The 14874-nt window shown below is 46.4% G+C and overlaps 2 protein-coding genes across 3 annotated transcripts; one reads left to right on the forward strand and one right to left on the reverse strand.

Annotated features, from left to right (window-relative positions):
* Window positions 1–3561: 3561 nt before the first annotated feature.
* LOC125538814 (protein CYTOSOLIC ABA RECEPTOR KINASE 9) lies at window positions 3562–6018 on the forward strand. The gene is made up of 6 exons (XM_048702111.2): window positions 3562–3950; window positions 4040–4411; window positions 4500–4785; window positions 4945–5077; window positions 5473–5559; window positions 5652–6018. The coding sequence occupies exons 1-6, from the start codon at window positions 3836–3838 to the stop codon at window positions 5766–5768; spliced, it is 1110 nt and encodes a 369-aa protein (XP_048558068.2). The 5' UTR covers window positions 3562–3835; the 3' UTR covers window positions 5769–6018.
* Window positions 5151–13202, reverse strand: LOC125538813 (CMP-sialic acid transporter 4). Of its 2 annotated transcripts, none has more exons than XM_087544395.1 (16): window positions 12992–13202; window positions 12055–12323; window positions 11456–11572; window positions 11142–11198; window positions 10787–10864; window positions 9996–10040; window positions 9813–9872; window positions 9217–9339; window positions 9021–9098; window positions 8711–8780; window positions 8106–8213; window positions 7753–7886; window positions 7589–7665; window positions 7264–7312; window positions 7118–7175; window positions 5151–5594 (listed from the first exon to the last, which is right to left on the reverse strand). In XM_087544395.1, the coding sequence occupies exons 2-15, from the start codon at window positions 12223–12225 to the stop codon at window positions 7131–7133; spliced, it is 1212 nt and encodes a 403-aa protein (XP_087400521.1). In that variant the 5' UTR covers window positions 12226–12323; window positions 12992–13202; the 3' UTR covers window positions 5151–5594; window positions 7118–7130. The 2 variants fall into 2 exon arrangements, with proteins under 2 accessions (XP_087400521.1, XP_048558067.1); XM_048702110.2 differs by lacking the exon at window positions 5151–5594 and adding an exon at window positions 6280–6608.
* Between the last annotated feature and the right edge of the window lie 1672 nt (window positions 13203–14874).

Below are 14874 nucleotides of genomic sequence, written 5' to 3' on the forward strand. Positions count from 1 at the left end.
AGAGCTGCGGGCCCGCCGAGTCAGCGACACTCGCCTCGTCGTCCTCACAACGCCTTGGTTTCTCGCGGGGAATCAATGGCAAGGCTGCCGCCTTTTAGCCTTGCCATTGATTCCTCACGGGCGGCGCGGCGACGCCTCCCTTCCCGCCACGCGTACACATGGCGCACGGTTATAAAAGCAAGGCCTCCCCTCGCCTCTGGCCGCACCCACCCACAGCCGCCGCCGAGCTTTGCCTCTCTCCCCGGGCGCAGCCGCCGGCGACGTTCCTCCCCTCCCCTCTCTCCCCAAGCCCATCCGATGGACGAGCGGTTCCCTGGCGATGGGGTGGCGGCCAACGGCTTCAGCCGCCGCTCGCTCCACGAGTGGGAGGCTTATCTCTTCTTCGAGGCGAACATTCCGGCACCATCGGACATGCGCGCCGGGCCAACGGGGTGAAGACTCAGCGCCGGTGGAGTCCCCATTCCCCCGGTGCCCGACGTCGACGCGCGTCCCGACCTCTTCACCGCCGAGGTCGACCGCATGCGGGCGTCGCTGACGGAGGAGCAGCGCGCTCTCCCGCAGTACGGCGCCGACAATCATGCGTCGTGGGCGGCGTACTTCCAGCGCCGGTAGGCGCAGTGACTAGCGTCCACCAACGAGGAGCCGGTGGTGGGGGCGTCAAGAACAGCGAACAACGAGGGACGACAGCGAGGATGACGCGCTGCCACCACCGGTCCGCCAGGGGTCCAGTAGGGGCGGACGCATGAAGGAGGAGAAGAACGACGAGGACAACGGCGGCAGCGGCGGCAACGGCAGCGACTTCGCCTCTCTCAGCGCCTTATTCAGCCTGTAGTCGCGTTTATTTTTTTAAATCTTTTATCTATGTAAAAAATTATTTCAGTTCGCCAAAATAATGCACTATTTCATCGAATATTTGTCCCATTCGCCGAATTTTAGTCAAATAAACGTTCAAAAAAAATAAAAACAAGCGTATGTGGCCGACCCTGAGGCGTCGGTTAGAAACTCAACCGCTTCAGGCCGATTTTACCATCGGTTCACCTTAAGCGGCGATTTTTCGAGCCGTCTAGGAGCCAAGGACTCAAGATGCTCTAAGCAACTGCTGTCGGCACGGGAGGCGATGACACCGCCGCGGCAGAGACAGATAGAGGGGACTGGTTCAACCTGCAGTGCGGCTGTGCCTGAGGTGCGGCCGGGTCTGACGGTACGGCAAGCCGAGCCGAGCCGTGCGGCCGGAGCATCTCTGGCCGGTCGCCCACCGCGCCCGGACGTCCCTCGTGCGCACACCGGAACTCGACGTGCAACGCCGCCGCAACCTCACGCAACAGCGACGCCTCACTCACTATATATTACCATTTCAAACGCGTCCAGATATATCCTCATGAAAGTCGGATAACAAAGCCCGACCGGCAACAGCGACACCGGCGACCGTGCGCCACCTTCCGATCCGGTCAGTGGTGTGACCGAGCTAGCCTAGCCACCGTGGCGTTGGCCGTTGGCGTTGGGGTGCATGAAGCTAGCTAGCTACTGCAGCGGAGACTCGGTCCAACGGCCGTGTACTGCTCGTACGTCCACCGGGCGGGTCCCCGCACGAGAGGAAGTCTGCGGCGAGATGTCACGCTAATCCCAGCGACTGGACTACATATCACCTGCCTGCTCGATCGTTTCCCAGTCTCGGAACTTCGTCCACTACTTCCCGCCCATGTCGTCGTAAGCTTTCTTGCAGCGATGTCGTCCACAGGCCGGTAGCCAGGAATCGGGCGCATGAAATAAGCGGCACGCGATGCCGTTTCGTTCCGCATGTTGAATCACTTATGCCGCACGCGTGTTTTTTGCACCTTCGTTGAAGCGTCCGGATCAGCTGCGCTCACATAAAAAACAGTATTTTTCCACCGCAAAGTTTATATCACGCGACTGTTGGAGATACTTTAAAATATTTATTGTCGGACGCTTCAGACCCGTCTCAAACACTCGGATGGGACGGATCGGTCATTGACCGGTCAAAAAAACTAAACTCATCCGAGTGTCTCAAATCAGCTCCAAACGGCCGCGCTGTCCGGCACCTCTCGTATCTAGTCCAAATTTATGACGAATATGGGTCGGTCCGTGCACGCCAGGCACGTCAGCCTAGCCCACCCTCGCCCCCCACAAATATCTCATATCCAGCCTAAATCTAGGGTGGTCTGGGCACGCCTGCCACATCGGCCTGGCCCACCCTCGCCCGAACTCTCTCTCTCTCTCTCTCTCTCTCTCTCTCTCTCTCTCTCTCTCTCTCTCTAGCCAGCACCGCCAGCAGTGTCACCTCTGGTGGCAGATCAAGCGGGTTCTACAACTGGTCGAGCCCGTTGCGCAATGCAGAGCCCGGCGATGCGGAGGAGGTCGCCCTCCGCATTGCTATGAGGCAGTCGCTGCTCAAACAAGACGGTGACAGCTCCGGTTCTGCGGCGCCCGTTGCCCATCGACGCAACCCCGACGACGTCGTCGAGCCGCCCCGACGGTCGGACAGCTCCGGCCGCTCCACACTGCTTCCTCGGCCTTCCAGGTACAGCGCCGTCCACCGCAGGATGAATCTGCTCTGGAAGGGGTACCTGGGCACCGGTGGGACCTCATGCCTGCGCCGACGCCGGCGCGGATGAGGACGCCCAAATCTAAGGCACGGGCAGAGCGCCAATAGGCGAGGAAGAGGGCGGCGGCGAGGGAGGTGCTTGCCGCGCGGAGGGAATGCGCGAGCACGTCGGTGGATCCCGAGGTCGCACTTCTTGTGTGCCACTCTCTCACGACGGCGAAGATGGATGTGTGGCGGCTCCGTTGCAAAATGGCAACATACTCTGGCTTGCAATCTAGTTATCGGAGCGTGAGGCATCCAAGGGGGCGGCGGCCAAGGTGAAGACGGCCTGGCATGAGAGGGAACAGGACCATCTGGTTCGGAGGCTGTCAGGACAAAGGTGCTCCGACAACTTTGACCCGACGGACGGCTCCAGCTTCTACTCGGATGACGATGCGCTGCCGCATGTTGACGCGTACACGGAGGGGTAGAGCAGCGCCGGCGACCGCAAGGGGAAGGGTGCGGTGAGGAAACGGTGATTTCCTCCGCCCTTCTCCGTTTATCCATGTTTTATTAATGTTTTTATAAATTTGTAGTATGAATTGACATTGTCCACCGATGAACTTTGATCATTTTGTCCGGCGATAAACTATGGAGGATGGATTAAGCGTCTTCGCCGTGTACGTAGCGTTGCATGGGGTTGCATAGGTTTTTGAGGTTTCGGATATAAAAGACGTTTCTGTAGGAGCAAACATATGAGACGTGCCCGGTTACTATTTAGACGCGTCCGCGCAAGTTTAAGCAACCAGATTTGCTAACCGCGGGCGTAGATGCTCTAAGCGAACATGGCGTTGGCCGTTGGCGTCGGGGGCGCATGAAAGCTGCTACAGCCGAGACTCGGTCCAACTGCCTCGTACTACCAGTACGTTCCCCGGGCGGGGCCCCCTCACGCAAGGAAGTCCGCGGCGAGATGTCACGCTATTCCCAGCGACTGGACCACATATCACCTGCCTGCTCGATCGCTTCCCAGTCTCAGAACTTCGTCCACTACTTCCCGCCCATGTCGCCGTAAGCTTCCCTGCAGGCTGCAGCCATATCGTCCACAGGCCGGTAGGCAGGAAAATTTCAGCAGCTCGGTGTCGATAGATTCCCTGCGATACAAGACTAGACGACGACGACGACGACAACAACAACAACTAGTCACTCAATCAGTCAGTCGCCTCAAGCTTTCTTCAAAGTTGCACCGGCGCTAGCCCTTTCTCTTTCTTCTGCGGTGTGTGCCGCCGGCCGGCGATGAGGTGGTGGGAGAGCGTCAAGAGCCTGTTCGCCGACGGCGGCAACCTCGGTTGCCTGTCCTGCGTCGGGAGGAAGGCGCCCGAGGATCTCCACTCCTACCCGATGGAGCCCGGTAATAAGTGATCCAGTCATCCAGAGTTCTTCAGCTGCTCCATCTGTCTCCCAAGTAGGAGTATATAATTCTGTTTCCGTCGTGTCCAGCGAAGCGGAAACGATCGCGCGGCGCCGCTCCGGCGGCGGAGGAGGAGCCGGGCGCCATCGAGGTGCCGGCGGTGGCGCTCCGGGAGGTGAACGAACTGACCGGCTCCTTCGACAGGGAGAAGCTGATCGGGGAGGGGTCGTACGCCAAGGTGTACAAGGTGACGCTGCGGAGCGCGAGGCTCGCCGTGGTGAAGAAGCTGGAGAAGGCGTCCAAGCACGCCTCCAACGACGTCTTCCGCCGGCAGCTGGCCGTGGCGTCCAGGCTGCGGCATGAGAGCTTCGTCCGCCTGCTCGGCTTCACCATAAGCGGCGACCTCCGCGTGCTCGTCTACGAGTTCGCCACCATGGGCACCCTCCACGACGCCCTGCACGGTACGCACGCACGACCTGCAAAAGCCCACGCCATTATCGACCTCGAGCTATGCACTGACTGTCTGACACGCGACGCCATGGATGGCAGGGCCGAGGGAGGGCGTGGGGGCGCGGGAGGAGGTGGGGGAGAGGCCGGTGCTGAGCTGGGCGCACCGGGTGCAGATCGCGCTGGACGCGGCGAGGGGGCTGGAGTACCTGCACGAGAAGGCGTCGCCGCCGGTGGTCCACAAGGACGTGCGCTCCACCAACGTGCTGCTCTTCGACGGCATGAGGGCCAAGATCGCCGACTACAACATGTTCAGCCAGGCCGCCGACATGGCGCGACTCAACCGCTCCACGCACACGCTCGGCTCCTTCGGCTACCAGGCGCCGGAGTACGTGCCTTAACCCTACATCATCTCATCTCGCTGCCGGCGTCCTTGTTAATTGATTGTTATTACTAGCCCACGTATTCGAATTTGACGAACGTGTCCATTGCTTAATTTGCTTGGTTTCTGATGAAAAACTGAATGCTGATTTGACTGGGCACTCAGGTACGCGATGAGCGGTCAGATGACGGACAAGAGCGACGTGTACAGCTTCGGCATAGTTCTCCTGGAGCTGTTGACGGGCAGGAAGCCGCTGGATCGGACGTTGCCGCAGGGCCAGCGCAGCCTAGTCAACTGGGTGAGCAATGCTTCTCAGTCCCATAATCATCCTGCCCGTTTGCCAAGCTAAGAAATTGCCAATAATCAATTGGTGAAAAGGTTTAACAGACACTTGATGGTTGATGCAGACTAATCATTTTTTCTTCTTTCTGATCTAACAAACAAACTATAACATCAGTTCAAGTTAATCTCTTGTTCTTTTTCCTTTGCATAGCTTCTAACTAGAATTGACAAGTTTTACTAGTACTAAAAAAAAGAACAATGCAATTACCACCCATGCAGAACATTCTCAAAGGATCCAACTAGCTTCTAAACAAGACAGAATTAAGTTACCGTGGCAAACACATTTGCGTTTTCCATTCCGTTCTCAAACAAAGTTTGATGGGCCTCCTGCTCCTACCGATGCACCTGCAGGCATCTCCGCTGCTGACTGAAGACAGAGCTCAGGAATGCATCGACCCGAGGCTCGGCGACAAGTACCCTGCCACCGGAGCGCTCAAGGTCTCTCCACACGGTTTCATCTCGCATTTGTGTACCTGAATCCATCGCCCAATGTAACAAACCCTGCAAAATTTGGTTGGTGTCCCTTGCAGCTAGGGAGGATCGCAGTGCAGTGCCTCCAGTATGACCCAACCTACCGGCCGTCCATGGGCACCATCGCCCGCGTGATCAACTACGCCGTCGTGCGGGACCAGCAGGGCGTGGTCTGATGTTTGTGACGATGTGCGCGTGCCGGTGTACGTGTGGGGAGAAGTTGCTGCCGTTGCCGGGTGTTCTTCCTGCGAATCACCGTGCATGCCGTTGCCTGTACTAGTACTACTGTAACTTTTTTGGAAGTTATGTGCTATCTGAACTTCGTAAGCTTGCAAGCCATGTTTGAGTAGCAGTTCTTGCCATGCGAGAAAACCCTGTAGCCCGTCGACAGAAGCATTCTATTTATTCATGCTCATTTCTTGAACACACGCACAAGCATACTTCCTCCGTTCCTAAATATTTGTCTTTCTAGACATTTCAAACGGACTACCACATACGGATGCATATAGACATATTTTAGAGTGTAGATTCACTCATTTTGCTCCATATGTAGTCACTTGTTGAAATATCTAGAAAGATAAATATTTAGGAACGGAGAGAGTAGATGATAGGGGTACTATTTTTTCTTCTTCTGTTTTTGCGTCAAGAAATATTTGTGGGCACATAATAAACAGAGCGCTGAGCTCGTCAGGGAAATCTGACATGCAGCATTTAATAATGGCGAGTACATATGGATATACCGTTGATACAACATTGAGCACACCAGTTTAGCCAAAAGGCGCATGAGAAAAACTATCGTATATAATCAGTGAATTTGTATGGAATAAGTAATGTGTACCACCCCCTCATTTGTCGCCCCCAAAAAAGTTGGGGGTCAAAAAAGAAAGAAAGAATAGGATGGCCTCTTACATATAAATATTTCTTTTCCTTTTACAGTTTACAAGAGCATTTGGTTTAATCTACCATGCTACAAATATTTGTGGTTCGCGGCAAAAAGAATTTTCTTCTATACCTACCTGCATAACGAAAGGGGAACAAGCTCATCAAAACTCTTGAGAATGAGGTGCCTCATATGTTAAGGATTTGTAGTTACGTGTGCTAAATATAAATAACACCAATTAATAAAACAAAAGTAAGTTATTTCTGTTGCCAAACAAAACAAATTATTAGGTTGCTGTAAGCCGGTGGGATCACTTTAGGTTACGTTCGGCCCATGGATAACGGATGTTCAGGTAATACTTGTTACAGCCCTGAACTCTTTTCCTATACTGGCTGCCGTGACAGATGCCAACCACGATAGCTACATGTTGACGATGTAAGCAAAGCTGTAAAACACTGATTGCAATGGCTAAACTCTAGATGCAGCAAATTGGTTGTTTTGTCTGACAAACAATCGAAGTGGTGTGCCAACATAAATGAACAGTTCCACACTATCGTATTCAAGGTTCAGAACTTTGCGACAGCATGATTTACAAAGTAAAACAGTAACTTATCTCGAGATGAAAAACAAAAGTATGAGACTCACCTCAAATATAGTGTTAGATTGGCAACAATGGTTTTCTATCATCGCTAATGTGGCTTGCCTGAGATAATGAAAAGCATAGGAAATAAGTCAATATAACAGAAGAATGTTATCCCAGATTTTATTTACTCAAACAATGTAGCACTTACATCATCAGCAGCACCAGCAGTCATATTTACAAAAGAAGAATCGGATGACCTGCCAAGAAGATTTTATTTTATCAGATTAGATGTTCGGAAATATTTCTAAACAACACAAATGCATGCCATCACCAGTTAATATGCTCATCAATATAACAGAGAGAATCAATAAAACAGTTTATTAATGTATGAATATAGCACCATGTCGAAGAAACTAGACAAGAACTTCAACTGCAACTCCCAGATATTAGAAATTTGAAGGTTGCTAGTTGACGCTTTCATTTCATATTAACATTAATATAGAATAGAAAAACAAGGCAAGAGAAATATTCACCTATGTTTCTGTGCATCTCCCAACTCTAAAGTTCCAGCTGGTTTGTCATCTTTGACTTTGGCTAATGGCGAGAAAAACTGAACAGAAATAGCTCTTATATAAGTTCAGTTGAGAGTCAGGACCAACTTGGCACAACAAGCTAAAGAATAAGAAACAACAATCACCTGGTGCATTGAGATAAACACTATTGAGATGCCTAATAGAAAGTTAATAGTCAGGGTATGTCCCAAAAATGCAGCAGATGCTAGACCAGTAAAAATTGTGGCCACTGTTGATGAGTACTTCTTCAAAATTGTGTCTGCAGTATGATCTCAGTTAATCAGATGGAAATATGAGATTATGAAAGCAGATTTCAGAACGAAGGGCCAAGGGCAGGTAAAAATAATATGGTACTCCCTCCGTCCCAAAATAAGTGTCTCAAACTTAGTACAACTTTGTACTAAAGTTAGTATAAAGTTGAGACACTTATTTTGGGATGGAGGGAGTATAAGAGAATGAAATAGCGATCATCCTTTACCTGCATATTTAAAGAAGAATGAAGAGAGAATTCCTTGCGCAGCATTGTTACAAATGAGGAAAAAAGTGGCCCTTGAATGCCCTCGAAGGATATCAAAACTCTCTGGCCCTGCAACACATGGGCCAAGTTTAAATTATACATAGCTAATGCTGCAATAGCCAATAGTCACAAGAAGACACAAGACGCCATGGGGCATTCATGAAATGACTCCTTGGTGTCCAAATATGTAGTAAGTTAACAACAATGTGCAATAGCACATGGCTTAAGTTCCAGACTTTCTAAATTAGGATATTTCTGCAAGATCCTAATGATGCTCAAACCACATAGACCATAGTTCGCAGCACAACATTTTGATCAACATATCAATAACTAAACAGCCATTCTATTTGCCTGCTTTGTAACCTCGCAGGTAAAACAGAAACCCCAGCTTGTGTACCACACCTATGTAGTTTGTAAAACCTAAAAATTACTCAGCAAGTGTTGTATGGAATCCTATTCTCCTAGCCGCACACATATAGACCTTCATAGTACAACAGTCTCAATGAATAACACCCTTATTTGTTGCCAATGAAAGCAAGTTTTCACTTTTCACATAAGATGGTTACCTTGAAATATGACGGTTCCTAGGATACCAAGGAGATTGAAAATTGCACCATAACCATACAGAAACACATTCTGCATATTATGTTAAACAGTTAGGATGAATGGAAGGAATAAAAAACAGAGGAAAGTGGGAATTGGGCAAGTGCATATTATGTTAAACAGTTGAATGCAAGTGGACCAAACTGGTAAGCATAAAAATGACATGATAAGGATGTTCGCTTATTGTTTTTAGGCAGAGAACATAGTACGGCATTATGCACATGGACTATTACTATTTGAAAGAGCTGGAAGACAATCCTTAGTCGGAATTACCTGAAGATAGATGTTTGTGTCGAACTGACTTTTTAATGCATACTCGTTGTAGACAGAGGCAAACGATGGGACAGTAACCTACAATTTCACATACATATATATACATGCATGAACTCTGGATCCAATAATGGTTTAGTCATCTGAAGCAACACAAAAAAGATAAATATAAAGATCAAACAGTTCAGTAGAAACTTACAAATATTAGTGTGTATATGTATGCAATTGCGGTGACTGGAAGACCAAAAGTTTTGGTGCCCTCAGGCATTGAGCGTAGTTGATTCACGCTGATTCCAATAAGCAGCAGGGCAAGGGCTTCCCACTAATATTTATCAGAAAAAATGGGGTTATTTATCAATATTGCTGAAAGCATTTGAATTACAGCGTTTGCAGAACACATACTTGTGTGCATTAGTTCTTCCTATATTTGATTAATTTGAAGTTGCAGTATTAACCCTGGTTCATTTTTAGCCAATTCAGGATTGCGGCTGAAAATGGCAACCATCACTGGTAGCAACTGATTTATATTAGTACTACAGAGGTCATGAGAAATATAGGAAACAAAGGGGGAGAACAGAACTTTGACAAAAGAAGTTCAACTTGCCTAATGACTTGAAAATTTCAAACAGATTATTAAATGGAAATAAATCAAATGTATTCATCCTAAGCCATTAATGCCTTTTCTATTTAAGAAACACCTAAAGAAGAGAAATTATCAGGTGAACACAACAGCATGAATCGGTATACAACTGTAGTTTAGTAAAGATATATAGATAGTTGCAATGCCAGCCTCACCTGAATTATAGAGAATTTCCTTCGCATTATAAACTTTAGGAGTACAGCTATGACGAGTACCTGGATTGTGTAGAAACGAGTATGATATTAACAGTTTTGCATTTTCCAAACAGATGTAAGCACGTATTCACAGACACTGCATGGCTAAGCTCGAGAACATGGTAATACATGAAAAATGAGTACCTTCAGGTTGCTTAGCATCTTCACAGTCGAGGGGTTGAAGTATAACTGCATCCGAAGTATAATAAGATACTTTACATGACAGAAGAATCACTTCCGGCCTCTGCATCTAGGATGCACCCAGCCATTTAAAAAATAATAATAGTTGTAACTAAAACCAATGTCATATGGAATACCAAAAGGTACAGCAGAAAATATTGCATGGTGTGCATTGATTTAATATATAATAATATAAATGCAGCAAAGGCTCCATGTCCAAACTCAAGAAAAAATTCAAAAAAATGGGTAGATGAGAAAATTAGGATTTGTTCATCATCTGTACTCCTACTATGATGGCTTTGATTTCTGCCTTTAGCGTAATCCTTTGTCTGACAAGGAAAGAAAAATAGAAGGCAGAACTAAAAGAACTATCAGAAAATCCTCGAAGGACAAGAGTACAAGTTGGTACTAAGAAAATCCTGCTGTTTGGTTGATACAAGTTACTAACAGAACTGATATGAATCCAGCTGGCTGAATATTAAATTTGAAGTGAATTTTTGAATTCATTAATTAAAATGTATGGTTTGATCCTTCCAAATGAAGGTGATAATGAATTTCCTTCTCGAGACGTGACAGACTTAATTACACTGTAACATAATTATCAAAGATGCATCGTCTCGTACATGTAAATTGATAAACTACATCAAAATAACTGTAGGTTTTGTAAATATCAGGAGTGCCAAAATATTTACTGGAGAAAATACGAGTACATTGCACAGAAGAATGGAAGTTCAGCCAGTTCAATGAACATTTACCTGCATGATAAACTTTAAGTAGTTGTTGATGGCATATAGTAGAGCGGGAATAGCTAAGAGTACATTGTTACGGGCTGCCTATACAAGAAAGGAATTGACAGGTGAAACAGTTAGTTACCATACTAGGTACAGAGCTATAATAAATAAATAAGATACATGAAAACTGAAAGCAAGTCGGTTGGGCATAAAAACAACAAAAGAGATGAGCACCAATTGTTCCCAGGAATTGAAAACAAATAGAAACATTCTACATGCGGTTTAACATTAGAAGCAGAAGTAACATCAATTATTTTGTGCATGTTGAGCACAGTAACAAAAGAGTACAAGGCATTCTATGTTCTAAAAGATAAATCACCTGTACAAAGGTCGAAACTGACAGAAGTGACTTCTCCCCAACCTTCTGTTTTCTAGACTGTCAAATAGAAAAGCAACAACATTAGGGGGGTAACACCTTCAACGCAATAGAACACACACATGCATAAATTCATTACTGCCGGTCTAATAAAAAATAAAATTGTAGTTTCTACAACACTTTGATTACCATTGCCAGTATTGACAACGATGCACTAAAAAGTTGATAGTTCATAGCAGGATAGTATACAGATACAGATACAAGGACTGAAACACAAATAACAAGTAAGGAAAGGATATAGGCCGACAAGAACTAACCTCAATTATTAGCATTATCATAGCAAAGAAAACTTTTGTAACTTCCGTCAAAAAGTTAACACTGATGGGACTGAACTGAAATTTCCCATCAACCTTGCACATAAAGACTAGGATAGGCTGCAGAGCAAAGTTAGTTATTAGCACAATTGCAAATTGTCTGCAATCAGATACACGCTACAGATTGACTACATGTTTGTACGAACTCCACATTAAAAATGTACAGGTAGCCATTAGCCGATTTACTATTTACTCTAGGTGGAACGCTACCGGATCTGCCAATATATCTCTTTGGCAAATTGATGATAATGCATTTTTAAGGGAAAACAACAACTGAATCTTATGACAACACTATAGCATGAAGTCCGCGGATGGTACCCGTGTTTGGGAAATTCAGAAAAAAAAATCTCCGGCAAATTGAGAGCACAAGCAAACTTAAATTACTAGAAGACATAACCATGCTCTATCAGAAGAAGCACATAACATGGATTTGGATTCCCATTATCATGTTACATTTTCCAGTGAAAATATGACGCATTCAATCCCATCCAAACAGGTGTTGATTGGATATGAAGTTAACTATCATATTGAAAATGAAATACCTGAAGGCCGACCAAGACGCAGTCCCCGGACACAAGAAGGAAGGTGAGCACGCGCTGTTTGGATGATATCTTGCTCTTGTGCTTGTCGTATGCCCTTGATATGCTCCTGGGGGTCCCCGCCACCACCTTGGAGTGGCAGACACTGCATTCCATCACCCCATTCCTCTGCATCTTCTCAAACCAACCAGGACCAGCAGCACCACAAACAGCACCAGCAAGAGATATATATCACTCTATAGCCGTGACATGTAAGGATTCCCTGCGCACACCTGTGTCCAAGACAAAAAAATCAAAATGAGCAAACTAATCACTGCAAACCGAGTAACTAGTACTCCCTCCGTTCCAACTTATAAGTTCTACTCCCTCCAATCCATATTACTTGTCGCTCAAATGGATGTACCTAGCATTGAAATACGTCTAGATACAACCATTTAATCGAAAAGTAATATGGATCGGAGGGAGTAACATTTGTTTGAATCGGATGCATGTAGACATGTTTTAGTGTGTTTGTTCACTCATTTCAGTCCGTATGTAGTCCATATTGAAATATTCAAAACGCCTTATAATTCGGAACAGAGGTGATATTAGTTAGTCTTTCCGTCGAAATTCACAACATTCCGCAGATTCACGTATATCAGAGCAGAAATGAAATTTAACAAAAATAGCATGGCCGACTGGCCGTGAACATAAAAACACGTACTAACTTCCAAAGCCCGATATGATCCCCCATGAGAAACTAGCTAGCTAACCCATGACAGATCACAAAACTCCTAAAAAAACATGCAGCATAGCTACTAAGTCATTATCAGGTGCAGAGCAACCGCGTGCTGCTACCTACCTACACCACTGGATCACAAGGTACACTAAACAAGTTCCAGCATCGCAGAAATGAGGAGGACAATGAAGATATCAGAAGAACTCGTGCCTTCGACTGTACCTCGGGGGAGTTGGGATCGGCGGGCGGGATCTCACAGATCTAGCCCCGCCGGAGCACCGGGAATCTGGCCCTGTCCGCTGGGCTCGGCGCCGCCGGGTTGCTTCGGCAACGCTCCCGGCAGGCGCGCGAGTGCTTGCGTGGGCGGGACGGCGGGTGGCGTTGCGAGATCTCGGGTTTGGGCGGGCGGGAGGGGGCAGGGAAGGGAGGTGTGAGCGCGGAGGTGGAGCCGTGGACGGGGAGGTGGCCGTGACGGACGGGAGGAAAGCGGGTGCGCCTCCGGTTTATTTATGCGTTTCGGGATTTGTTTTGACCTCCTTCCTCTTTGTTGGAGGAAATGTTGGAAAGTCCCCGAGTTTTACATCTTTCTTGTAGTCAGGCAGTCAGCCTGCATTGGAATGCATTTATTTTGTTCAATCCTTTCTTTTTGTAATAGATCATGGATATGCAATGCATAGTGGTATGCCCTCCATCCAAACACATTGGCCTAATACATATGTCAAGTATGTCAAGATTTGATTTGACCATCGATATGATCAACAATAGATGAAATGTATGCTATAAAAATTATACTATTGAAAACTCCTTTTAAATATTGACATATATATATGTGTGTGTGTGTGTGTGTGTGTCCTAATACGTATTTTGAGTTTTACATTTGACCATCGATAATATTAATAATGTAAGAGATATATGTCACATGAAGTATACTGTCAAATTCATATTTAAAAGGAGTTTTCAATAGTATAATTTTTATAGCATACATATATATATACTCTCTCCGTCCGGAAATACTTGTCATCAAAATGGATAAAAGATGATGTATCTAGATGTAATTTAGTTCTATATACATCTCTTTTTATCCATTTTGATGACAAAATTTTCAGACGGAGGGAACATCAAATAGAGAGAGTACTATAAGATGTATACACCTACAGAGTTTGGTGCAAAAGCATATTGGACTAAAATAGTGCAATTTGCAAAGCGAACCAATAAACTTAGGCTGGCTCCGATGTTGGAGAGGTTTACAACGGCACAACGGTGGCTTGTTCGAATGGAAGAAAACAGTCGCCAAGGACTTCACTATATTTTTAATGTAAAAGTCAATGTATTGCCCCAGCTCACAATTTGGGCTGGTTCAGCCCCTGCACACTAACATCTGATATCGTTAATTCTAGAAAGAAAAAAATGCATCGAGCTGGATCATTCGGGGGTTGCTCTTTTGTTCACAATTGATGGAATAACAGTTTTGAAACTCACAACATTGCTAAGTATAGCATACTCCCTCCAAATCATAATGAGTCTTTAGAAGTAGGGCGTCATGTATGGCTTGCTTATGAGTCTATTTCTATTGTCGCAGGCATTATGGTTGATTAATAAAGTTTGGCCTTGTTTCCTTCAAAAAAAAATCAGTTGACATCGAGCGTGTATGGTCATGGTTTAGGCAAATACAAACTGAGCGAGGGAGGGCGGTGCAAAATGGTAACACACGCATTAGCAGTGTGAATTGTCCGAGCTCTACCGTCGTCTTGGCCCCAAGCAAGTTGGCTACCCTGTCGCTTTGCGCTTCAGGTTCACAGAGAAGTGTAGCTGCAGCCTACTTCTCAGACCCTTTTCTCCGGCGTCTTTTTGCAGCACGTTGCCGGCATGCCGTTTAGAAGATTTCCACGAATGTTAGGTCTGAGACCAAGTACATACTACACACTGGCATTGGCAGTGACCGACCTAAGCAGTATTCTTTCTGTTCGGAAAAACTTGTCGTAGAAATGGATACAAATAAATGTATATAGAACTAAAATACATCTAGGGAGTACATTGGAATATTCAAAGTATATTGTCATTTTTATATGCGTCTTTGCACTCAAACTATCACATTGGGGCAACTC

This window comes from Triticum urartu, chromosome 2A (genome assembly GCF_056163025.1).
Source record: "Triticum urartu cultivar PI428250 chromosome 2A, HENAU_Tu73, whole genome shotgun sequence".
NCBI classification, from domain to species: Eukaryota; Viridiplantae; Streptophyta; class Magnoliopsida; order Poales; family Poaceae; genus Triticum; species Triticum urartu.

What these genes read in the sequence shown, in the direction of transcription:
- LOC125538814 (XM_048702111.2), top strand. Translation starts at nt 3,836, where the DNA reads ATGAGGTGGTGGGAGAGCGTCAAGAGCCTGTTCGCCGACGGCGGCAAC. An exon ending in TTCGGCTACCAGGCGCCGGA is followed by an intron (nt 4,786 to 4,944) that starts GTACGTGCCTTA and finishes CTGGGCACTCAG; the next exon opens with GTACGCGATGAGCGGTCAGA. An exon ending in AGCGCAGCCTAGTCAACTGG is followed by an intron (nt 5,078 to 5,472) that starts GTGAGCAATGCT and finishes ATGCACCTGCAG; the next exon opens with GCATCTCCGCTGCTGACTGA.
- LOC125538813 (XM_087544395.1), bottom strand. Translation starts at nt 12,225, where the DNA reads ATGCAGAGGAATGGGGTGATGGAATGCAGTGTCTGCCACTCCAAGGTG. An exon ending in TGATAATGCTAATAATTGAG is followed by an intron (nt 11,199 to 11,455) that starts GTTAGTTCTTGT and finishes TCTATTTGACAG; the next exon opens with TCTAGAAAACAGAAGGTTGG. An exon ending in CAGTTTCGACCTTTGTACAG is followed by an intron (nt 10,865 to 11,141) that starts GTGATTTATCTT and finishes TTTCTTGTATAG; the next exon opens with GCAGCCCGTAACAATGTACT.